This window comes from Carcharhinus amblyrhynchos, chromosome 31 (assembly GCF_965287045.1).
Source record: "Carcharhinus amblyrhynchos chromosome 31, sCarAmb.v2.hapA, whole genome shotgun sequence".
Lineage (NCBI taxonomy): Eukaryota > Metazoa > Chordata > Chondrichthyes > Carcharhiniformes > Carcharhinidae > Carcharhinus > Carcharhinus amblyrhynchos.
This window is the reverse complement of record NC_137354.1, coordinates 21,586,768-21,612,826: the sequence shown is the minus strand read 5'-3', so window position 1 is coordinate 21,612,826 and position 26,059 is coordinate 21,586,768. Positions and strand designations below refer to the sequence as shown.

Genomic DNA, 26,059 nt, shown 5'->3' with positions numbered 1-26,059 from the left:
TGAACACGGGAGTGATGTCGTTGATCATGGGAAGTGATGTCATTTTCCTACAGTTGAACCTCAGGAAATCGCAGCTGTCCCAATGCTTTGAGTGATGAAGGATGTAACTTTCCATCCGCGCTCCATTCGTTAATTCAGTCAGGTGGAATTCATGTTCCGCTGTAGAGTTTTAATTCCAGGGTTTTACTGAATTCAAATTTCAATATTTGAAGCCAGTCATTACCCTGTACCTCGGGGTCCCTAGGCCAGTGACGATACCACTGCGCTACTCCCTCCCCACATTTCAATTCAATAAAACAGAAATCTGCGATTAAAACTCTCACGGTGACTGCCATCAAAACCCATCTGGTTCACTAATGTCCCTTTAGGGAAGGGGATCTGCCGTCCTTACCCGGTCTGGCCTACATGGGACTCCAGAGCCACAGCAATGCCAACACCAGTTGACTCTTAACTGCCCTCTGAAATGGCAGAGTGGGCCTTACAAGGGGCAATGGGGAATGGGCAACAAGTGGCCTTGCCCGTGATGCCCACATCCCATGAAAGAATACAGGTTTTTTTAAAGTCTCTTATCGCGGGCTATCTTGTCAGCTCTCCCTCTCCCTGCCTCAGTGTCCCTCTGTGTTTCGTATCCTGAGAATATTCCATTGTTGAAGCCACTTGGGCAAATTCAGGTTGTTAATGCCATCTTCTCGCCACCTCCCGCAGATAAAATCTGTGACCAGATCAGCGACGCGGTGCTGGATGCCCACCTGAAGCAGGACCCTAATGCCAAGGTCGCATGTGGTGAGTGAAATATCTTATTACTCAGCTGGCACTGCGCCACATTGGGCAGACATTTATTTGAATGTTTGACCTAGGAAGGATTTGGGATCAATATCAAATCGGAGAGATGGTATTAAAGTCCTACTCAGACCCTCGAGAGAAGGTGACACTGAGGGGTAGGAGGGGTGGGGGGGTTTGGGAGGGCGGAGTGTGTCCCGCCAGAGGTTTCTCAAATCATGAAGGATTTTGTTAGAGTCAACCTACTTCTGTGGGAACCCAAATGTTAGATCTGTAAATGTAACTTAGCCACCAATAAATCTACACAGGAACTCTGGAGAGAAAGCTTTACTGGGAGAACAATGAGTATGCAGAGCTTATTTGATTTGATTTGATTTATCATTGTCACGTGTGTTAGAATGCAGTGAAAAGCATTGTTTCTTGCACGCTATACAAAGCATACCATTCATAGAGAAGGAAAGGAGAGGGTGCAGAATGTAATGTTACAGTCATAACTTGGGGGGGTGGGGGGGTGGGGGGGGAGATCAACTTAATGCAAGACAAGTCCATTCAAAATTCTGGATAAAATCAAGTTACTGCGGATGTTGGAATCTGAAACCAAAAGAGAAAAATGCTGGAAAATCTCAGCAGGTCTGGCAGCATCTGGAAGGAGAGAAAAGAGCTGACGTTCCGAGCCCAGATGATCCTTTGTCAAAGCTTTGGCAAAGGGGATGCTGAGATTTTGCAGCATTTTCTCTTTTGGTTTCATTTAAAAGTCTGACAGCAGCAGGGAAGAAGCTGTTCTTGAGTCGGTCGGTACGTGTCCTCAGACTTTTGTATCTTTTTCCCAATGGAAGAAGGTGGAAGAGAGAATGTCCGGGGTGCGTGGGGTCCTTAATTATGCCGGCTGCTTTTCCGAGGTATTGGGAAATGTAGACAGAGTCAATGGATGGGAGGCTGGTTTGTGTGATGGATTGGGCTACATTCACAACCTTTTTGTAGTTCCTTGCGGTCTTGGGCAGAGCAGGAGCCCATACCAAGCTGTGATACAACCAGAAAGAATGCTTTCTGTGGTGTATGTGTAAAGGTTGGTGAGAGTCGTAGCGGACATGCCAAATTTCCTTCGCCTCCTGTGAAAATCGAGGCATTGGTGGACTTTCTTAACTATAGTGTTGGCATGGGGGTGGGGGAGGGGTTGCTTTTCAATTTATTTTTCAGGTTTCCTGGCGTTGCTGGGCTTAGTCAGAGCCCATCCCAACGGCACAATAACACACCAAAAGACTAGAGAATTCTCAGAGAAGGGTGTGAAGGACAGAGGCAGAGAACGGGCACACTTCCAGAACCTGGAGTCTGCAAGCAACCACAGGCAAAGCGACCATTGATAAAATAATTAAAATCCAGGATAAAGAGACAACTGGGATGAGAGGGGCCACTAACATCTTGGAGGGTTCATAGAATCATAGAATCCCTATAGTGCAGAAGGAGGCCATTCAGCCCATCAACTCGGTAAGTTGCCACTCAGGTGGATGGAGCCGTGAAGAAGGGTTATAGTGTGTTAGCGTTTATTAACAGGGGGTTTGAGTTTAAGAGCCGTGGGGTTATGCTGCAACTATACCGGACCTTGGTGAGACCACATTTGGAATATTGTGTGCAGTTCTGGTCACCTCACTATAAAAAGGATGTGGAAGTATTGGAGAGAGTGCAGAGGAGATTTACCAGGATGCTGCCTGGTTTGGAGGGTAGGTCTTAAGAGGAAAGGTTGAGGGAGCTGGGGCTTTTCTCTTTGGAGCAGAGGAGGATGAGAGGTGACTTAATAGAGGTTTATAAGATGATGAGGGGGATCGATAGAGTGGACGTTCAGAGACTATTTCCTCGGGTGGATGTAGCTGTTACTAGGGGGCATAACTATAAGGTTCATGGTGGGAGATATAGGAGGGATGTCCGAGGTAGATTCTTCACTCAGAGAGTGGTTGGGGTGTGGAATACACTGCCTGCTGTGATAGTGGAGTCGGACACTTTAGGAACTTTCAATTGGTTATTGGATAGGCACATGGAGCACACCAGAATGATAGGGAGTGGGATAGCTTGATCTTGGGATTGGACATAGCTCGGCACAACATCGAGGGCCGAAGGGCCTGTTCTGTGCTGTACTGTTCTATGTTCTATGCTCTAAGTCTGCACCAACAACAAACCCACCCAGTCCCTATCCCCAAGTATTTACCTTGCTAATCCCCCTGACGGTAGGGTTGATTCAGCACGGCCAATGCACTTAGCCCGCACATCTTTGGGCTGTGGGAGGAAACCAGAGCACCCGGAGGAAACCCATGCAGACACAGGGAGAATGTACAGACTCCGCGGTGACCCAAGGCCATAATCGAACCCAAGTCCCAGGTGCCATGAGTCAGCAGTGCTAACCCACTGTGCCACCCTAAAGGTTGGAGGAGATGCTGAGAGAAGGAGATTTTTCCACACTAATGGATTCAAAGGGAAACTGGGATGGAACAGGAAGGTGGAGCTAAGATGGAATGGCCATGATTTCATTGGACGGACCTATTCTCACATGACCCACCCTCCTATTCTTATGAATGAGGCCAATGGGGTTCTGAGCAGATTTAAACTTTTCAAAAATTAGCTTATTTGTTTCTTTTGAAGAATTACTTGCACAATAAGATGTGTAGGTTAGCTGGATTGGCCATGCTAAATTGCCCCTTAGTGTCCAAAGACTACCAACTCAAGGCTTTCTACAATGAGTTGGACAAACTTAGCCCAGTCCCAGAGAACCAAGCATAAACCAACCAGAATTCCACATTTATAACTGGGTCATCTCTCTCTAACAGAGCAGAATACAGAGTGTTCTCGAAGGGTTCTGGGCAAAGCAGCAAGAGGTTTTGGAGCATATTTTGGGAGTTTGGGAGTTTCACTCTGTACATAACCATAAATAAATCCACATATAGGCTTCACACTGCATATAACCATATATAATTCCATATATAACCTTCACTCTGTATATAACCATATACAACTCCATATATAACCTTCACACTGCATATAACCATATAAAATTCCATATATAACCTTCACTCTGTATATAACCATATACAACTCCATATATAACCTTCACACTGTATATAACCATATACAACTCCATATATAACCTTCACACTGTATATAACCATATACAACTCCATATATAACCTTCACACTGTATATAACCATATACAACTCCATATATAACCTTCACACTGTATATAACCATATACAACTCCATATATAACCTTCACACTGTATATAACCATATACAACTCCATATATAACCTTCACACTGTATATAACCATATACAACTCCATATATAACCTTCACTCTGTATATAGCCATATACAACTCCATAGATAACCTTCACACTGTATATAACCATATACAACTCCATATATAACCTTCACACTGTATATAACCATATACAACTCCATATATAACCTTCACTCTGTATATAACCATATACAACTCCATATATAACCTTCACTCTGTATATAACCATATACAACTCCATATATAACCTTCACACTGTATATAACCACATACAACTCCATATATAACCTTCACACTGTATATAACCACATACAACTCCATATATAACCTTCACTCTGTATATAACCACATACAACTCCATATATAACCTTCACTCTGTATATAACCACATACAACTCCATATATAACCTTCACTCTGTATATAACCATATACAACTCCATATATAACCTTCACACTGTATATAACCATATACAACTCCATATATAACCTTCACACTGTATATAACCATATACAACTCCATATATAACCTTCACACTGTATATAACCATATACAACTCCATATATAACCTTCACACTGTATATAACCATATACAACTCCATATATAACCTTCACTCTGTATATAGCCATATACAACTCCATAGATAACCTTCACACTGTATATAACCATATACAACTCCATATATAACCTTCACACTGTATATAACCATATACAACTCCATATATAACCTTCACTCTGTATATAACCATATACAACTCCATATATAACCTTCACTCTGTATATAACCATATACAACTCCATATATAACCTTCACACTGTATATAACCACATACAACTCCATATATAACCTTCACACTGTATATAACCACATACAACTCCATATATAACCTTCACTCTGTATATAACCACATACAACTCCATATATAACCTTCACTCTGTATATAACCACATACAACTCCATATATAACCTTCACTCTGTATATAACCACATACAACTCCATATATAACCTTCACTCTGTATATAACCATATACAACTCCATATATAACCTTCACTCTGTATATAACCATATACAACTCCATATATAACCTTCACTCCGTATATAACCATATACAACTCCATATATAACCTTCACACTGTATATAACCATATACAACTCCATATATAACCTTCACACTGTATATAACCATATACAACTCCATATATAACCTTCACTCCGTATATAACCATATACAACTCCATATATAACCTTCACTCCGTATATAACCATATACAACTCCATATATAACCTTCACTCCGTATATAACCATATACAACTCCATATATAACCTTCACTCCGTATATAACCATATACAACTCCATATATAACCTTCACTCCGTATATAACCATATACAACTCCATATATAACCTTCACTCCGTATATAACCACATACAACTCCATATATAACCTTCACTCCGTATATAACCACATACAACTCCATATATAACCTTCACACTGTATATAACCATATATAACTCCATATATAACCTTCACTCTGTATATAACCATATACAACTCCATATATAACCTTCACACTGTATATAACCACATACAACTCCATATATAACCTTCACTCTGTATATAACCATATACAACTCCATATATAACCTTCACACTGTATATAACCATATACAACTCCATATATAACCTTCACACTGTATATAACCATATACAACTCCATATATAACCTTCACACTGTATATAACCATATACAACTCCATATATAACCTTCACACTGTATATAACCATATACAACTCCATATATAACCTTCACACTGTATATAACCATATACAACTCCATATATAACCTTCACACTGTATATAACCATATACAACTCCATATATAACCTTCACACTGTATATAACCATATACAACTCCATATATAACCTTCACTCTGTATATAACCATATACAACTCCATATATAACCTTCACACTGTATATAACCATATACAACTCCATATATAACCTTCACTCTGTATATAACCATATACAACTCCATATATAACCTTCACTCCGTATATAACCATATACAACTCCATATATAACCTTCACTCCGTATATAACCATATACAACTCCATATATAACCTTCACTCCGTATATAACCATGCATTTAAGGTGAGAGGGGAAAAGTTGAAAGGAGATGTGAGGGGCAGATTTTTTGACACAGGGTGATAGGTGTCTGGAACACACTGCCAGGCGTAGTGTGGATAGGGATGTTTAAGGGACATGAATATGCAAGAAATAGAGGGATTGGGAGCAAGGGCAGGCAGATGGGATTAGTTTAATTTGGCATTAAGTCCGGCACAACAGGATGGGCCAAAGGGCCTATTCCTGTGCTGTACTGTTCAATGGCTTCATCTTTACCCTGTATATAACCCCCTATTCTACCTGACATGATGCTGTTTGCCTCCTGTCCCACAGAGACCGTGTGTAAGACGGGGATGGTGCTGTTATGTGGGGAGATAACATCTCGAGCGGTCGTTGATTACCAGAAGGTGGTGAGGGACACAATCCAGCACATTGGATACGATAATTCCGCGAAAGGTCAGTGAAACACAGCAGCTACAGAAGCAGGTCAGGGGCTGGGAATACTGCGGCAAGTAACTCACCTCCCCCAAGCCCGTCCACCATCTACAAGGCACAAGTCAGGATTGTGATGGAATACTCCCCACTTGCCTGGATGGGTGCAGCTCCAACAACACTCAAGAAGCTCAACACCATCCAGCAGCCCCACTTGATTGGCACCACATCCACAAACATCCACTCCCTCCACCACCGACACTCTGTCTCAGCAGTCTGTACCATCTACAAGATGCACTGCAACAAAGATCCTCAGACAGCACCTTCCAAACCCACCACCACTTCCATCTAGAAGGACAAGGGCAGCAGATACATGGGAACACCACCCCCTGCAAGTTCCCCTCCAGGTCATCCTGACTTGGAAATATATCGGCTGTTCCTTCGCAGTCACTGGGTGAAAATCCTGGAATTCCCTTCCTACCAGTATCGTGGGTCAACCCACAGCACGTGGACTGCAGCAATTCAAGAAGGCAGCTCACCCCCCCCTTCTCAAGGGGCAACTAGGGATGGGTAATAAATGCTGGCCCAGCCAACGACACCCATGTCCCACAGAAGAAAATTAATCCGCTGTCTCCACTCCCTGACACCAGTATACAAATGGTACACAACTCCCAAAATCTTTCTGGTTTAATAATCTGTGCTAAATAATCTGACATTTGTGCTACACTGGAATGGGATATGTGCCCATTATTCTGTCTGTTCAAGAAAAGAGGTGTTGGTTTATTTAATTTCAATAGTTTAACATCTTGGAATTTCACACTAACTTAAGTCTTGTGCGTTCATGTGCGTTTCCAGCTGATGAACAGTCTAGGATTGGTATAGATAGAATCATTCTCAAAAAGGCATGAGCAGTCTAGCGAGGTTTCCATTGCGATAGTTTGCTGGAACACTGGGCACGGTTCTGGTCTCTGGACATCTCCTCCCATAACTTTGCAAATACTGTTGTCTTCGCGGCGTAGTTCTTCACTGTTTAGTGTGTGTATGTGGCACTGGGATCTGACTGTGCTTTGCTGTGTACAGGCTTTGACTACAAGACCTGCAATGTGTTAGTTGCCCTGGAGCAGCAGTCGCCAGACATCGCACAGGGGGTTCACCTAGACAGACATGAGGATGACATTGGAGCTGGAGACCAGGTGAGTTGGTAGCCACAGATTGCCGGGGCCAAGGTTCACCTCAACCCAGCGGCCTTCACAAAGAACAAAGAGAATACAGGAACAGGGCCTCAGCCCCTCAAGCCTGTGCCGATCATGATGCCCAACTAAACTACAAAATAAACTCTGCCCTTATCCGTATCCCTCTATTCCCTCTCTATTCATGAACCCATCCAGATGCCTCTTAAATGTTGCCAATGTGTCTGCTTCCACCATCTCCTCTGGCAGCACGTTCCAGGCACCCACCACTCTCTGCGTGAAAAACCTCCCTCCGCACATCTCCCTTTAAACTGCCCCCCCCCCTCACCTCGAACCTGTCCCCCCCTTGGAATTGACACTTCCACTCTGGGTAAAAGCCTCTGACTATCCATCCTGTCTATGCATCTCATCATTTTGTAGACCTCTATCAGTCTCCTCTCCGTCTTTTTAGTGAAAACAATCCTAGTTTATTCAACCCCTCCTCATAGCCAACACCCTGGAGACCAGGCCTGGTGAACCTTCTCTGCACTCTCTCCAAAGCTGCCACATCCTTCTGGTAGTGTGGCAACCAGAACTGCACACAATCATAGAGTCATAGAATTCCTACAGTGCAGAAGGAGGCCATTCGGCCCATTGAGACTGCACTGACAGCTATCCCACCCAGGCCTTATCCCTATAACCCCATTTAATTACTCTGCTAATCCTCCTGACACTAAGGGACAATTTTAGTACAGCCAATCAACCTAATCTTACAACTTTAGATTCTGGGAGGAAACCAGATGCCAAATGTGGCCAAACCAAGGTTCTAGAAGTTTATTTATTAGTGTCATAAGTAGGCATACATTAACACTGCAATGAAGTTACTGTGAAAATCTCCTAGTCGCCACACTCCGGCGCCTGTTCGGGTACACTGAGGGAGAATTTAGCATGGCCAATCCACCTAACCGGCACGTCTTTCGGACTGTGGGAGGAAACTGGAGCATCTGGAGGAAACCCATGCCGACATGGGGAGAATGTGCAGACTCCACACAGACAGTGACCCAAGCAGGAATCGAACCCGGGTCCCTGTCGCTGTGAGGCAGCCGTGCTAACCACTTCCCGGAGTGGAAGTGTCAGTTACAAGGGGGGCACAGGTTGAAGGTGAGAGGGGGAAAGTTTAAGGGGGAGGTTTTTCGCACAGAGAATGGTGGGTGCCTGGAACGCGCTACCAGAGGAGCAGGTGACCACTGAGCCACCCAATATAGATATAAACCAGTGGGCACTAACAATCCAGTGGGCACTCTGAGGCTCCAAGCAGTGTACTACCGAGCTTAACAAAATGCAGTCTGTTAGGGAGTATCCTGCCCATAACGTTCTGGCCTCAACAGGTTTCTGTGGGAGTGAATTCCACACATTCACCACTCTCTGGGTGAAGAAATTTCTCCTCATCTCAGTCCTAACAGGTGTAGCCGGTATCCTTAGACCTGGGCCTGGAACCCCCACCACAGGGAACATCCTTCTTGTGTCTACCCTGTCTAGTCCTGTTAGAATTTTATAGGTTTCTATGAGATCCCCCTTCATTCTTCAAAATCAGTGAATATAATCCTAACCAACTAAATCTCCCATCATACATCAGTCCCGCCATCCCAGGAATCAGCCTGGTAAATCTTCTCTGCACTCTCTCAGTAACAAGAGCATCCTTCTTCAGATAAGGAGACCAAAACTGCACACAATATTCCAGATGTGACCTTACCAACGCCCCACATAACTGCAACAAGACAACACTTGGGTGGCACGCTGGCACAGTGGTTGCCACTAATGCCTCACAGCGTCAAGGACCCGGGTTCGATTCCAGCCTTGGATGAATGTGTGGAGTCTGCATGTTCTTCTCAGGTCTGTGTGTGTTTCCTCTGGGTGCTCCGGTTTCCTCCCAGAATCTGACAATGTGTAGATTAGGTGGGTTGGCCATGCTAAGTTGCCCCTTAGTGTCCAAAGATGTGCAGGTTCGGTGGATTGGCCATGCTAAATTGCCCCTTAGTGTCCAAAGATGTGCAGGTTAGGGTGATTGGCCATGCTAAATTGCCCCTTAGTGTCCAAAGATGTGCAGGTTCGGTGGATTGGCCATGCTAAATTGCCCCTTAGTGTCCAAAGATGTGCAGGTTAGGGTGATTGGCCATGCTAAATTGCCCCTTAGTGTCCAAAGATGTGCAGGTTCGGTGGATTGGCCATGCTAAATTGCCCCTTAGTGTCCAAAGATGTGCAGGTTCGGTGGATTGGCCATGCTAAATTGCCCCTTAGTGTCCAAAGATGTGCAGGTTCGGTGGATTGGCCATGCTAAATTGCCCCTTAGTGTCCAAAGATGTGCAGGTTCGGTGGATTGGCCATGCTAAATTGCCCCTTAGTGTCCAAAGATGTGCAGGTTAGGTGGATTGGCCATGCTAAATTGCCCCTTAGTGTCCAAAGATGTGCAGGTTAGGTGGATTGGCCATGCTAAATTGTCCCTTATGGTCCAAAGATGTGTGGGTTAGGGGTAAATACATGAGCGGGGGTAAATAAATGGGTTGTGATTATGGGGGGGTGGAATTCGGCCTGGGTAAGAAGCCGGAGTGTGGCGACTATGGGATTTCATAGAACATAGAACATTCCAGCGCAGTACAGGCCCTTCGGCCCTCGATGTTGCGCTGACCAGTGGAACCAATCTAATGACCCTCTAACCTAAACTATTCCAATATTATCCATATGCCTATCCACTGACCATTTGAACACCCTTAAAGTTGGCGAGTCCACAACTGCTGCAGGCAGGGCATTCCACGCCCTTACTACCCTCTGAGTAAAGAACCTACCTCTGACATCCAATTAATGGGATAATTAATTATTTAACCCCCTCCATGCACTGTTAATGTAAGGCTACGTGTGTGACACTAATAAATAAACTTAAAACAATGTGGCGTAGAATATTCCAAAGAATCGTAGGGGCCCGCAGTCTGTTAGCTGTTGATAAGCTGCACAGGTGCCCATCCAGTCACCCTGAGGAATATAAATTTGGCAGCTTAGAAATAGTCTGGGGGGTTCGACCCCATGGATTGAACGTGGATCACAGTTGGAGATCCCACACTTCGGTTGGTAAGGGGATCCTGACAGCTGATAGATTCTGAGCTCTGTGAACTCGATGGCCTCAGGGTAGCAGCTGTCTCCCGGGTTATTCACAGCCACTGCACAGGATTAACCTTTGCCTCAGGCCAGACTGTAAACCCAGCAGTGCTACCCGATCTCATGATGTGGGTATGCCGGCGTTGGACTGGCGTAAACACAGTAAAAAGTCTGACAACACCAGGTTTTAGTCCAACCGATTTATTTGATAATGGACTCACAAGCTTTCGGGTTAGTCCCTTCGTCTCCATTCACCTGCCGAAGGGACTAACCTGAAAGCTTGTGAGTCTATTATCAAATAAATCGGTTGGACTAAAACCTGGTGTTGTCAGACTTTTTACCTGATCTCATTCCAGAGGGCTGGGCTGAGGAGGGCCCCACCAGGAAATACTTTCCACCGTCTCTCAGGATGATTTTGCCACAATTTCTTTCATCAGAAAAGGGAGTAAAGGAGCCCAAAAATCTGTAGGTTCGGTGGATTGGCCATGCTAAATTGCCCCTTAGTGTCCAAAGATGTATAGGTTAGGTGGATTGGCCATGCTAAATTGCCCCTTAGTGTCCAAAGATGTATAGGTTAGGTGGATTGGCCATGCTAAATTGCCCCTTAGTGTCCAAAGATGTGCAGGTTAGGTGGATTGGCCATGCTAAATTGCCCCTTAGTGTCCAAAGATGTACAGGTTAGGTGGATTAGCCATGCTGAGTGTGAGAGGGTATGGGGATAGTACAGGAGGAAGAGCCTGGGTAAGGTGCTGTTTTGGAGATTCAGTGCAGACACGAGGGGCCGAATGGCCTCTTTCTGTACTATAGGGATTCTATGATCAGGTTTTAATGTTACAATCAGAGCCACAGCGATGTGATTGACACTCAACTGCCCTCAGGCAACTAGCGGTGGGCAATAAATGCTGGCCAGTCAGCGACGCCCATATCCCAAAAAAAACTTGCTCCATTATTGTTTTCTGGTTGCAAAATTTCCCAAGTTTATTTATTAGTGCTTAACTTGAGTAAGGTAAAGTTTAGTAAAGCACTAGTATTTTAGTAAGTCGGCTTACATTAACACTGCAATGAAGTTACTGTGAAAATCCCCTAGTCACCACATTCTGTCACCTGTTCGGGTTATACTGAGGGAGAATTTAGCACGGCCAGTGCGCCCTAACCCGCACGTCTTTCGGACTGTGGGAGGAAAGCAGAGCATCTGGAGGAAACCCACGCAGACACAGGGAGAACGTGCAGACTCCACACAGACGGTGACCCAAGCCAGGAATCGAACCCGGTCCCTGGCGCTGTGAGGCAGCAGCACAAACCACTGTGCCACCGTGGCACTCCCAAGGAACCTAACTTGACTTTGACACGAATTCCTGTGAGGAACAATGATTCACTTAAAGTTGTTTCACTTAAAGTTGTTTCACTTAAAGTTGTGATTTTTAGAAATGGAGTCACAACTTTAAGTGAGGATTCCCTGAAGATTGTGCAATGGCGTACTACAGCAGGAGACCATTCAGCCCATCATGTATGACACTACACCACGTGGTCAATTGATATTAACCTTGGAAGTCAGGGTGGGGCCAGGCTGATGGTGGCCTGGGGCGGGAGGGGCGATGTTTGGCCCTGATCCAGTCTGGATGAGGACAGGAAAGCCAACCCCTTCATCCGCTCAACACGTTTCTCTCCCGTTTTCAGGGCCTGATGTTCGGTTACGCCACAGACGAGACGGAGGAGTGCATGCCACTGACCATCATCCTCGCGCACCGACTCAACGCCAAGATGGCCGAGCTTCGGCGTGACCGCACGCTCCCCTGGCTCAGACCTGACTCCAAGACACAGGTGGGTGAGAGTACTGGGCTGCCCCATCAACGCGGGCGCCGAGATGGCACTGCGCCGCCCACCAACGTGGGTCTCCTGGGCGCCGAGACGGCACGGGCTGCACAGAGACTTGGCAGAGTTGGTACCACAGATAAGACCAAAACAAGGTCTGATTTCAAGAAGAAATTAGATGTAGCCCTTGGGGCGAAAGGGATTGAGAGAAATGGAAGGAAGGGAGGGGTGGAGGTGGTGGGATATTGAATGCGATGATCAGGTTAGAATGAATGGCGGAGCAAGCTCAAAGGGCCGAATGGCCTCCTCCTGCTTCTATAGAACGTAGAAAAACTACAGCACAAACAGGCCCTTCGGCCCACATGTCCCAACCTACTAGCTTACCTATAACCCTCTATTTTACTAAGTCCCATGTACTTATCCAAAAGTCTCTTAAAAGACCCCAGCGAGTTCGCCTCCACCACCACCGACGGCAGCCGATTCCACTCACTCACCCCCCTCTGAGTGAAAAACTTACCCCTGACATCTCCTCTGTCCCTGCTCCCCAGCACCTTAAACCTGTGTCCTCTCGTAGCGACCATTTCAGCCCTGGGAAATAGCCTCCGAGAATCCACCCTATCTATTCCTCTCATCATTTTATAAACCTCTATCAGGTTGCCTCTCAACCTTCGTCTCTCCGAGGAGAAAGGACGGAGCTCTCTCAATCTAAGGCATGCCACCCAATCCAGGCAACGTCCTTGTAAACCTCCTCTGCACCCTCTCAATGGCTCCCACATCCTTCCTGTAGTGAGGCGACCAGTGTTGAGCGCAGTGGTGTGTTTCTGTGTTTGAGGTTGGCGGGGTTTTTGGGAGCCAGGGTCCTCCCCATCGCTGCGAGGGACTGACCCGGCGCTTGGTCTCCCCCCCCCCACCCCCCCCCCACCCCCCCCGGCAGGTGACGGTGCAGTACGACCAGGAGAACGGGATGGTGGTGCCCACCCGCGTGCACACCATCGTCATCTCGGTACAGCACGAGGAGGACGTCACGGTGGATGAGATGCGCATGGCCCTGAAGGAGATGGTGATCGACGCCGTGGTGCCGAGCACGTACCTGGACGATGAGACCGTGTACCACCTCCAGCCCAGCGGGCGCTTCGTGATCGGAGGGCCGCAGGTTAGTCGGAAGAGTCGAACGCGAGGCGATCGGGGCTCAAACTCCAGAAGGGTTCTGTCAGAGTAGAAAGTGAGGGTCAGTGAGAAGAGGATACAGATTGACAAAAGAATGAGGGCAGGATAAGGGGAAGAGGTTTCATTACACAGTGATTTCAGCTTAGCTTGGAATCACTGAATCCTCCAGTGCAGAATGAGGCCATTCGGCCCATTGAGTCTGTACCACCCAGGCCCCATCCCCGTACATGTACCTGAACCAGTCCCACTGACACTAAGGGCCAATCTAGCATGGCCAATCCACCCAACCCGCACTCCTTCGGAGGAAACCAGAGCAAACCCACGCAGACACGGGGAGAATGTGCAGACTCCACACAGGCAGTGAGCCAAGCCAGGAATCGAACCCGGGTCCCTGGCGCTGTGAGGCCGCAATGCTAACCCACTGTGCCCCCGTGCCACCCTTTGTTTGATCTACAACGCACTTGTAAAGTTCAAACAGGAAGTGGATAAATATTAGATTTGAGGTCAATGAGGAAGGATTTGGGGTAACTGACCAGTTGGATAGTGCTTTCAAGGACATAATGGGGGGTAACAGTCACACGGTGGTATTGTCCACTAGGTGGCACAGTGGCACAGTGGGTTAGCACTGCGGCCTCACAGCTCCAGGGACCTGGGTTCGATTCCCAGCTTGGTTCACTGTCTGTGTGTGGAGTTCGCACATTCTCCCCGTGTCTGCGTGGGTTTCCTCCCGGTGCTCTGGTTTTCCCCCACAGTCTGAAAGACCTGCTGGTTGGGTGCATCGGCCGTGCTAAATTCTCCCTCAAACAGGCACCGGAGTGTGGCAACTAGGGGATTTTCACAGTAACTTCATTGCTGTGTTAATGTAAGCCTTATTTCTGACACTAATTAAATAAACTTTACTTTGTCACTGGATGAGTAATCTGGAGACACTTTGGGGACCCCGGGTTTGAATCCCACCAAGGCAGATGGTGAAATCTGATTAAATATCTGGAATCTACTGATGACCCTGAAACCGTTGTCGGAAAAACCCACCTGGGTCACTAATGTCCTGTAGGGAAGGAAATCTGCCGTCCTTACCCGGTCTGGCCTACATGTGGCCCCAGGGCCACAGCAACGCGGTTGACTCTTAAACATCCTCCGAAATAGCCTTCGCGAGCCCACCCAGTTCAAGGGGCAATTAGGGATGGGCAATAAACGCTAACCTAGCCAGCTACACCCTTGTCCCAGGAAAGAATACAGCTGGCCTCTTTCTGTGCAGTACGATTATGTGGGTAGGATCCCATCTGTTAGCTGGAGATTTGGACCAAATTGTACGCACGGCTGGGCCAGCACGAGGGCCGTGTGAGGGAAGGGCATGATGTCTCGGTGCTGAGGTGCCAGGAGTCACTCATGGTGACCCAGGACGGTGGGTTGGAGATCTTAAACTGAGAGGCTGCAGCTCCGTCCCCCCCGGGCAGCGCCGAGCCCATTCAGTGTGCGACTCCTCACAGACTTAACCCGAAAGTGGTCAATAAGTCCACTTCTGAAGTGGTGGAGGCTGCCTCGCTGGATATATTTAAGTCACGGGTAGATAGGTTTCTGATAGACAGGGGAATTAAGGGTTATGGGGAGAAAGCGGGAAAGTGGAACTGATCCACTTCAGATCAGCCATGATCTTATTGAATGGCGGGGCAGGCTCGAAGGGCTAGATGGCCGACTCCTGCTCCTATTTCTTATGTAGAAGCGCATCAAAATGTAAATCATTGAAAATCCCTCAACTCTGACATTTTAGAATCATCATAGAAACCCTACAGTGCAGAAAGAGGCCCTTCGGCCCATCAAGTCTGCACTGACCACAATCCCACCCAGGCCCTACCCCTATATCTTCACACATTTACCCACTAATCCCTCTAACCTAAGCATCCTAGTACACTAAGGGGCAAGTTAGCATGGCCAATCGACCTAACCCACACATCTTTGGACTGTGGGAGGAAACCGGAGTACCCGGAGGAAACCCACACAGACACGAGGAGAATGTGCAAACTCCACACAGACAGTGACCCGAGCCGGGAATCGAACCCGGGTCCCTGGAGCTGTGAAGCAGCAGTGTTAACCCACTGTGCTACCGTGCCACCCACCATCTTAAACTTAGACAATTCAACTCACAAAGCAAATATCTCAGCGCAAAGACGTAACAACATTTATTAAAGATAAAACACAGGACCAGACAGTACCAATGTACAGCCAACTGGAGTCTCACACAGGGTTAAATAGCTCTTGGAGCAGAAACTCTGCGAAAGATCTGAAATACCTAATCAAAAACAGATCAATTGTAGTTCTTTTTCTAATCAATAATTCTGCCTTTTTTTAGCTTAATATCAATTTCATTCATAGAACCCCTACAGTGCAGAAGGAGGCCATTCAGCCCATCGAGTCTGTACCAATATCAATCCCACCCAAGCCCTATCTCTGCTTAGTTACCCTGCAAATCCCTCTAACCTATCACATTCTGGGGCACTAAGGGTTAATTTAGCATGGCCAATCAACTGCACATCTTTGGACTGTGGGAGGAAAACCACACAGACACGGGGAGAACATGCAAACTCCACACAGACAGTGACCCAAGTCGGGAATCGAACCCAGGTCCCTGGAGCTGTGAGGCAGCAGTGCTAACCACTCTGCTACCGTGCTGCCCTTGCGTCACCGTGCCACCCGTATCATTGAACTGTGATATATCAATACTGATAAGCGCCTCAGCCAACCATGTGACACTTAATGGCAAGGTGATATTCTATTTGTCCTTCCAAGTTCGGATGTAATTTCCCCTCTTGGCACTAGATCATCCCTGTTCCCTGGTAACTGCAGACGCCACTGTCAGATCAAAGTGGACGTTCCCACTGCCAAGTTGAATAGACATGTGTTTCTGTATCCGGGGGCGTATCTATCATTATGTCTAGACAGTGAATGCATCTGTTTATTAAAGTTGCAACATACGTACCCTCATAGGAATTCCTGATAAAGCTACTAACTGGTTCCCTTTGGCTTTAAACTAATAACTTTCACCACCATGCCTTTCAGTATGTTTTCTTGGCCAAAGTGAGCAGTACTTTTAAAATATATTTAAAATATCAGTATATATGTTTTAAAGTCACAGCTACTTGTTTGAATGTCATTCACATATGTGTAAAACGGTTTATGTTAGCTGGTCCAAGAATTATTTACCCCCTCACTGATTTCCTGTCCTCTGAAAGACTATGTTCCGTCTATAAATCCAATTAGCTGGCTCCGAATACCCTTCCACAAGGCCATTCAGCCCATTTGGTCTATGTTGGTGTTCATGCTCCACACAATCTCCTCCTGCTCTATTCTATCTCCCACAATCAACACCCCTGACTATTCCATTCTCCCTCATGTGCTCATCAAGCCTCCCGTCAATATGTCTGTGTTATCCACTATTCCTTATCTCCTGGCCTTGTGGCGCAGCGGGTTAGCATCCCTGCCTCTGAGCCAGAAGCCCCGGGTTCGAGTCCCACCCCAGGTTGAGTGCCAACCTGCAACATCCTTCCAAACACACCAATGGCTGGCAGTGAGTGCGGGAGAGACTCTTGGTCAGTCACACTCGATGTGGAGTTTCTAATCTGTCTTTCGACAGATTACAGAGCTATTCTGGGAATTACTCAATTGAGAAACAGATAAAAGTCAGTCTTAGTGCGCCATTAGGTGGAGGGAGGGAATTAGATAAAGACAAAATACTGCGGATGCTGGAATCTGAAATAGAAAATGCTGGAAAATCTCAGCAGGTCTGACAGCATCTATGGAGGGAGAATAGAGCCAACGTTTCCAGTCTGGATGACCCTTTGTCAGAGCTCCATGGGAGTTGGAATTGGATTTCTTACAAGCTCCACGTTCTCAGCACTCTCTGGATAAACTGGTTTCTCCCGAATTCCCGACTGGATTTGTTGGTGACGATCTAATATTCCGGGGTCTCTGGATTTGGATCTCCCTGGCAGTGGATCCTGCCTATTCCTTGCTGGATCTTAAAGACCTGCCCCAGTGACCCCCCCCGACCCCCACTCCTGTTAGCGGGATTGACTCTCTTTGCGATGTGGGAGGGAGGAATCACCTCGTGTCTGTTATTTGCGTTGCGCAGGGTGACGCTGGCGTTACTGGACGGAAGATCATCGTGGACACGTACGGGGGATGGGGAGCTCACGGCGGTGGTGCTTTCTCAGGCAAGGATTACACAAAGGTTGACCGCTCGGCAGCATACGCAGCTCGCTGGGTTGCCAAGTCCCTGGTGAAGGCGGGACTGTGCAGGCGTGTCTTGGTGCAGGTGAGGACTCAGGAGTCTGTGCGCGTCTGTGTGAATTCAGTGTGGGGTTGTGCAACTTGGAGTATGTGTGATTGGGAGTGAATGAGTGTGTGTGCGTGTGTGTAAATGTCAGTGTGTGTGTGTGTGTGTGTGAGTGTGTAAATGTCTGAGTGTGTGTGCGCGTGTGGTGTGTGTGTGTGTGAGTGTGTGTGAGAGAGAGAGTGTGTGTGTGAGTGTGTGTGTGTAAATGTCTGTGTGTGTGTGTGAGAGAGTGAGTGTGTGTGTGCGCGTGTGAGTGTGTGTGTGTAAATGTCTGTGTGTGTGTGCGCATGTGAGTGTGTGTGTGTGTGTGTGAGTGTGCGTGTGAGTGTGTGTGTGTGAATGACAGCGTGTGTGTGAGTGTGCGTGTGTGTGTGACAGTGTGTGTGTGTGTGTGTGCGCGCACGTGTCTGTGCGTATGTGTGTGCATGTGAGTGTGTGTGTGAGTGTGTGTGTGTGCATGTGCCTGTTTTTGATTTATTATTGTCACATATATTAACATACAGTGAAAAGTATTGTTTCTTGTGCGCTATACAGACAAAGCATACCGTTCATAGAGAAGGAAAGGAGAGAGTGCAGAATGTAGTGTTACAGTTATAGCAAGGGTGTAGAGAAAGATCAACTTCAGGTAGGTCCATTCAAAAGTCTGACGGCAGCAGGGAAGAAGCTGTTCTTGAGTCGGTGGGTACGTGACCTCAGACTTTTGTATCATTTTCCCAACGGAAGAAGGTGAAAGAGAGAATGTCCGGGGTGTGGGGGGTCCTTAATTATGCCGGCTGTTTTCCCAAGGCAGCGGGAAGTGTAGACAGTGGATGGGAGGCTGGTTTGTGTGATGGATTGGGCTTCGTTTAAACCCTTTGTAGCTCCTTGTGGTCTTGGGCAGAGCAGGAGCCCAGACCAAGCTGTGATACAACCAGAAAGAATGCATCTGTAAAAGAGTGCATCTGTAAAAGTTGGTGAGAGTTGTAGCGGACATGCTGAATTACTTTAGCCCCCTGAGACCCTGTTGGTGAGAGACTAAAGCTTGCAATTGCTACCTTATTTCCCAATTCTTACACAAAGATTCCTAACCGTGTTCTTCAACAAAGTGGATCTTTGCACATCTTTGCTGTTACAGAGGTGGCACGGTGGTACAGTGGTTAGCACTGCTGCCTCACAGCGTCAGGGAGCCGGGTTCGATTCCCGGCTCGGGTCACTGTCTGTGTGGAGTTTGCACGTTCTCCCCGTGTCTGCGTGGGTTTCCTCCCATAGTCGGAAAGATGTGCGGGTTAGGGTGCATTGGCCGTGCTAAATTCTCCCTCAGTGTACCCGAGCAGGCGCCGGAGTGTGGCCACTAGGGGATCTTCACAGTAACTTTCATTGCAGTGTTAATGTAAGCAATAAATAAAGGTAATCTTATTTCCAGGTTGCCTACGCCATAGGTGTAGCGGAACCCCTCTCCGTCTCCATTTTCTCATATGGAACGTCCCAGATGGGCGACACGGCGTTGATGGAAATTGTGAGAAAGAACTTTGACCTTCGACCGGGCATGATTGTCAGGTAAGGTTTAAGCTGCTGCATTGTGGGAGCGAGAGGTGAGGATCGATGACCTTTCACCCAGGCCAGCCTGTTCACTGCAACGCGCGGTGGGTCGCTGAGGTGGGATACACAGTAAAACCTGAGCTTGCCCGGATACCCCCTTCATGCGCGACCCCCTGCGACAGTCCATCCTGTAATTCAGAGGGGGATTGAGTTCGAGGGATTGAGTTTAGGAGTCGGGAGATAATGCTGCAGCTTTATAAGACCCTGGTCAGACTCCACTTGGAGTACTGTGCGCAGTTCTGGTCGCCTCACTACAGGAAGGATGTGGAAGCTATTGAGAGGAGATTTACAAGGATGTTGCCTGGATTGGGAGACATGCCTTATGAGGATAGGTTGAGGGAGCTGGGACTCTTCTCCCTGAAGAGACGAAGGTTGAGAGGCAACCTGATAGGAGATGTTGAGAGGAATAGATAGGGTGGATTCTCAGAGGCTATTTCCCAGGGCTGAAATGGTCGCTACGAGAGGACACAGGTTTAAGGTGTTGGGGAGCAGGGACAGAGGAGATGTCAGGGGTAAGTTTTTCACTCAGAGGGTGGTGAGTGAATGGAATCGGCTGCCGTCGGTGGTGGTAGAGGCGAACTCGCTGGGGTCTTTTAAGAGACTTCTGGATGAGTACATGGGAATTAGTAAGGGTTACAGATAAGCCTAGTAGATAGGGATATGTTTGGTGCAACTTGTGGGCCGAAGGGCCTGTTTGTGCTGTGGTGTTCTATGTTCTATGTATTGCTTGTGGGTCTGGAAGATGCTGTCTAAGGAGCCTTGGTGAGTTGTGCAGTGTGATTTGTAGATGGCACACACAGCTGTATATCGGTGGTGGAGAGAGTGGATGTGGGAGGTAGTAGATGGCAGGGGGGGTGCAATCAAACGGGGCTGCTTTATCCTGGATGGTGTTGAGTGTTGATGGAGCTGCTCCCATCCAGGCAAGTGAGGAGTATTCCATCACACTCCTGACTTGTAGACGTGCTTTGGGGGGGTCAGGACATGAGTTACTCACCACAGGATTCCCAGCCTGTGGCCCGCTCTGATAGCCACAGTATTTATATGGCTGGTTCAGTTCCGTTTCTGGTCAATAGTTACCCCCTAGATGTTGATAGTGGGGGGATTCAGCGATGGTAATCCCATTGGGTGGAATATTAACTGGCATTAACCAGCACCTCCTATTCCCTACGCAGTTAATGAAGTGTTTTAAAAGAGAAAAGATACTTTAGGGAGTTAAGATTCAGCCTCTTGCCTGGCAGCTGTTACAGTCAGGGGAGAGCAGAACCTAATCTCAGTGTCGGGTCCATTCATTCCTCAGAATAGACGTAGGCAGCACTTGGTACAATTTCTAAAAGTGACTTTCTTTATTGAATAAAACGTAAAATTGAAACGGCAGAAACAAAGAAGAAAAGTTGGGGACTGGCTTCACAGCTAAACCCCGTGTTAATCTCGAAAGCTCACTGAATTCAAAAACAAGACTGAACGCGAGGAACACACACACTGAAATGATCAATATCTGTTACTGGCAATCTGAGATATTGAAATTGCCAAATGGTGGGGTACAAGTCAGCATAAGGCGCCATGGGCAGCACGGTAGCACAGTGGTTAGCACTGCTGCCTCACAGCACCAGGGACACAAGTTTGGTTCCTGGCTCGGGTCACTGTCTGTGTGGAGTTTGCACATTCCCCCCGTGTCTGCGTGGGTTTGCTCCGGTTTCCTCCCACAGTCCAAAGGTGTGCGGGTTAGGTGGATCGGCCATGCTAAGTTGCCCCTTAGTGCCAGGGGAACTAGCTGGGGTAAGTGCAGGGGGTTATGAGGTTGGGCGGGATTGTGGTCGGTGCAGACTCGATGGGCCGAATGGCCTCCTTCTGCACTGTAGGGATTCGGTGTGAAGGCGTGTTTGAGCAATATTTACAGCGAGGGGGATTAATTACAGAAGTGGGGAGGAAATTGTACAGGAATCGGTGAGAGCACATCTGAAATATTGTGTACCGTATCGGATTCCTTATTTACGGGAAGAAGTGTTGGAAATAGTTCGGGGAAGATTTCCTAGATTAATACCGAGATTGGGTAGATAGGTGTCTGATAGACAGGGGAATTAAGGGGAGAAAGCGGGAAAGTGGAACTGATCCACTTCAGATCAGCCATGATCTTATTGAATGGCGGGGCAGGCTCGAAGGGCTAGATGGCCGACTCCTGCTCCTATTTCTTATGTTCTTATGGGTGATTGTCTTCTGAGGAAACGCCGGACAGGCTAGGCTTGTATCCACTGGGATTCGCAGAGTAAGAGGCAACTTGATTGAAACGTATAAGATCCTGAGAGACAGGGCGGAGGTGGAGAAGATGTTTCCTCTTGTGGAAGGATCTAGAACTAGGGGCACTGTTAAAAATAAGGGGTCACCCACCGAAGACAGAGATTTCTTTCTCTCGGAAGGTGGTGAGTTTCTGGAATTCTCGTCCTCGAAAGGCAGTGGAAGCAGAGTCTTTGGATATCAGCTGGATAGATTCCTGATTAACAAGGGGGTGAAAGGTTATCCGGGGGTCAGCAGGAATGTGGGGTTGAGATTCCAACCAGACCAGCCATGATCTTATAGAATGGTGGAAGGGCCGAGTGGCCTACTCCTTCACCGTAAGTCCGGCCATTCCCGGTGTCACTTCTACTCACCAACGTTAAGAAGTTATTTGAGCTTTTTATACGATTCTGAGGGAGGACTGGTTCTAAGGGTTGGGGTTCGAAATGGAAGAAGAGAGTGGACCTGGCAAGCGTCAAAGGTGCACAGTGGTCAGCACGGCTGCCTCACAGCACTGGGGACCCATGTTCGATCCCCGGCTCAGGTCACTGTCTGTATGAAGACTGCACATTCTCCCCGTGCCTGCGTGGGTTTCCTCTGGGTGCTCTGGTTTCCTCCCACAATCTGAAAGATGCGCATTGGCCGTGCTAAATTCTCCCTCAGTGTACCCAAACAGGTGCTAGAGTGTGGCAACTAGGGGATTTTCACAGTAACTGCATTGCAGTGTTAATGTAAGCCTACTTATGACACTAATAAATACATCATAAATTAAAATGTTAGCGCAAGAATTAAGAAAGAAAAGCAAAATTTTTTTTGGTGATGTGGTGGCACAGTGGGTTAGCACTGCTGCTTCACAGTGCCAGGGATCCGGGTTCGATTCCCGGCTCGGGTCACTGTCTGTGGAGTTTGCACATTCTCCCCATGTCTGCATGGGTTTCCTCCGGGTGCTCCGGTTTCCTCTCACAGTCCAAAGATGTGCGGGTTAGGTCGATTGGCCGTGCTAAAATTGACCCCAGTGTCAGGGGCATTAGCAGGGTAAATGCGGGTTATGGGATTGTGGTCGGTACAGATTCGATGGGCCGAATGCCCTCCTTCTGCGCTCTGAGGATTCTAATATAACATAGATCAGAAGCATTTGGAAGGCTCCATCAGACACTGTGTTAGAGGAGAAGGATCAAACAGGGTCAAACTAGCTAAAGGCTGAGGTGAGGAAACTGCACCAACCAAAGCCATAACATCCTGGCAGTGCAGAAGGAGGCCATTCAGCCCATCGAGTCATAAGGGCTGGAAAGCCTCAAATCATTAACAAGTATCTGAGCCCCCCCCCCACCTGGGAGAATGCATTCAGCTTGGATGAAGTAGTTTAAAGTTTATTTATTAGTGTCACTGGTAGGCTAACATTAACACTGCAATGTGAAAATCCCCTAGTAGCGTAAGAACATAAGAAATAGGAGCAGGAGTCGGCCATCTAGCCCTTCAAGCCTGCCCCGCCATTCAATAAGATCATGGCTGATCTGAAGTGGATCAGTTCCACTTTCCCGCTTTCTCCCCTTAATTCCCCTGTCTATCAGAAACCTATCTACCCGTGACTTAAATATATTCAGCGAGGTAGCCTCCACCACTTCAACAGGCAGAGAATTCCAGAGATTCACCACCCTTTGAGTGAAGAAGTTCCTCCTCAACTCTGATCTAAACTGCCCCCCCCCTTATTTTGAGGCTGTGCCCTCTAGTCCTACTGTCCTTTCTAAGCGGAAAGCCACACTCCTGTTCGGGTTACACTGAGGGAGAATTTAGCACGGCCAATGCACCCTAACCAGCACGTCTTTCCAACTATGGGAGGAAAAGGGAGCACCCGGAGGAAACCCACGCAGACACGGGGAGAATGTGCAGACTCCGCACAGGCAGTGACCCAAAATCGTTCATTAAGAGGCCCTGAATACTCATTGTAAATTAGTGCAGTGTCACAGAAAACACGTTATTTTGCAATAACGTGCATGCCATCGGTTGTGCAACCCATGAAGACACGGGGAGAATGTGCGGACTCCGCACGACAACCCAAGCCGGGAATCGAACCCGGTTCCCGGGCGCTGTGAGGCAACAGTGCTCCATTGTGTACACGGTGGCCTGGTTTGTCATCCTCACCTCGCTGGGTGCCACCTCTTCTCACTTGTGTCGATTTCTGTCTCCGTCAAAAAAGAAAATAAAATCTTTCCTTTTCCAGGGATTTGAACTTGAAGAAACCGATTTACCAGAAAACAGCTTGTTACGGCCACTTTGGGAGGGATGAGTTCCCGTGGGAAGTGGTGAAGAAGCTGAGTTACTAATACACATCCCTTCCCCGCCAACCACAGCCTGGTCCCACATTCTGCTGCTCTCTGCGGCAATGAACTAGCGGAGGAGAAGTGGGGGGGGGGGGGGGGGAGCGGGGGTGCGGGAAACCTTACCCTAAAATTCCACAACAAATCATCTACTGACAGATTCTAACCAACAGTTGGGACCAAAACACCGAATACCGTTCACAACCCGGCGGGAAGCCGAAACCGGCCTTGGCGACAGGCTCCCGGAGACGCCCGGCTCCCCGGCGAACCCTCCGTCTCGAGCGCGGCCGGCGCGATTCGACGCTCGACGGCGACTTTTTCCGCTTTCCAGGGACTGCCTTCCGGCGTCGTCGCCCATCGCTGTCCCCCCCCCCCCCCCCCCGACCCGTGGCGGCCTGGCTCTGCAACCTTTCGAAACACGGGGCGCAAAAAATATCGTAGAGTCAAAAATGACCAAAGTGTTGGGTGCCGGTGTGTTTGCCTGGGGTGGGGTGGGGGGAGGGGTGTGGGGGGGGGGGGGAGTTGGGGAGTGAGGGGGGGGGGGGTGTTAAAGTTGGGGAATTTGGACCATTCTGTTTCTGCCCTCGCAATTCCGCTGTCCTCCTTATCCCCCACCCCTCCTCTCCATACCATTCGAGTGGGCACGGAGATTTATAAATTAAGTCAACGGGCTCGCCTGCGTGACTCAGTGCACGGATAACCCGCGGGATCAACGCCCCCCTCCCTCCCTCCCTCCCTCCCCACCCCGCTGCGTAGAGAGAAAAAAAACATCGCCCAACTTAAAACAGTGACTTCAAATTCCTCTCTATTTCCACGGGATTCCCAAATTTTGCTCCTTAGGCTGAGCCGGAATTCTCCAGCCCTTCACTCCGGCGAGATTCTCCAGTCCCGCCGGTAGCGCAGCCCTCCCCCCCTCCCCCCCCCCACCCGCTGCCGCATGTTTCCCGCCAGCAGCACAAGGGGGCGGAGAGGGGGGAGGTGGGTGCGAGGTCATTGGCCATTGACAGCGGCGGGACTGGAGAATCCCGTCGCTGGCAAACGGTACGCCACTGGCGGGAAACGCGGGCAGAGGTTCTCACCCAATGGAGTGGTCCGTGTCTCCATTAAGAGATGGAGGGAATGGTGTACGAGTGTGTCAAAGGCTTGCGCCACCACCCTCCCCGCCCCCCCCCCCCCCCCCAACTCCCATTCCCACTGACATTTCGGCTCCGACAGAGGGGCCGTGCCCTTTGACCTTACGAGCGAGGCCCACCCACTCCCTCAGTTGGAGCGAGAGGACCCCCGGGAGGTTCCAGCCAATGCTTATCCGCCGAGTAACTAGGGGCCGGATTCTCCCGCCTCGGTGAACGGGGATTTGGCTGAGCGCCAAATTGTCCCTTCCCTCTGGGGACGACAGCAGGGCGGTGAAGAGTCGGAGAACTCTGCCCGCTGTCACTCATGGCATCGCCGTCCGTGGGGGCTCAGTGTCCGTGCCAGTCGGCCATCCTGCGTCACAGCTTCAAAACTCTCCCTCTGGGGCACCCAGGGAGGGTAAGAGGAGAAAGCAAACGCCTTTGTCCTTGTTACCCCAATCCACACAAAAAAAAATACAAAGTTAATTCCGCTCTTAGAACCAGGAGGAGGCCATTCTGC

The 26,059-nt window shown here is 48.2% G+C and overlaps 1 protein-coding gene across 2 annotated transcripts in view; it reads left to right on the top strand.

The window, feature by feature from the left end:
• The window catches only part of LOC145360362 (S-adenosylmethionine synthase), a 29,526-nt gene extending 4,787 nt beyond the window's left edge, over window positions 1-24,739 (top strand). The window contains exons 2-9 of one of the 2 annotated variants that reach the window (XM_080215534.1): window positions 706-783; window positions 6,531-6,653; window positions 7,710-7,822; window positions 12,626-12,769; window positions 13,695-13,913; window positions 18,057-18,239; window positions 19,663-19,796; window positions 24,331-24,739. In XM_080215534.1, the coding sequence (XP_080071660.1) occupies window positions 706-783; window positions 6,531-6,653; window positions 7,710-7,822; window positions 12,626-12,769; window positions 13,695-13,913; window positions 18,057-18,239; window positions 19,663-19,796; window positions 24,331-24,433 (1,097 nt within the window). In that variant the 3' untranslated portion in view covers window positions 24,434-24,739. Of the gene's footprint in view, window positions 1-705; window positions 784-6,530; window positions 6,654-7,709; window positions 7,823-12,625; window positions 12,770-13,694; window positions 13,914-18,056; window positions 18,240-18,794; window positions 18,886-19,662; window positions 19,797-24,330 lie in introns of those variants that run through there. The other variant, XM_080215535.1, reaches the window with a different exon arrangement.
• The last annotated feature ends 1,320 nt before the right edge of the window (window positions 24,740-26,059 follow it).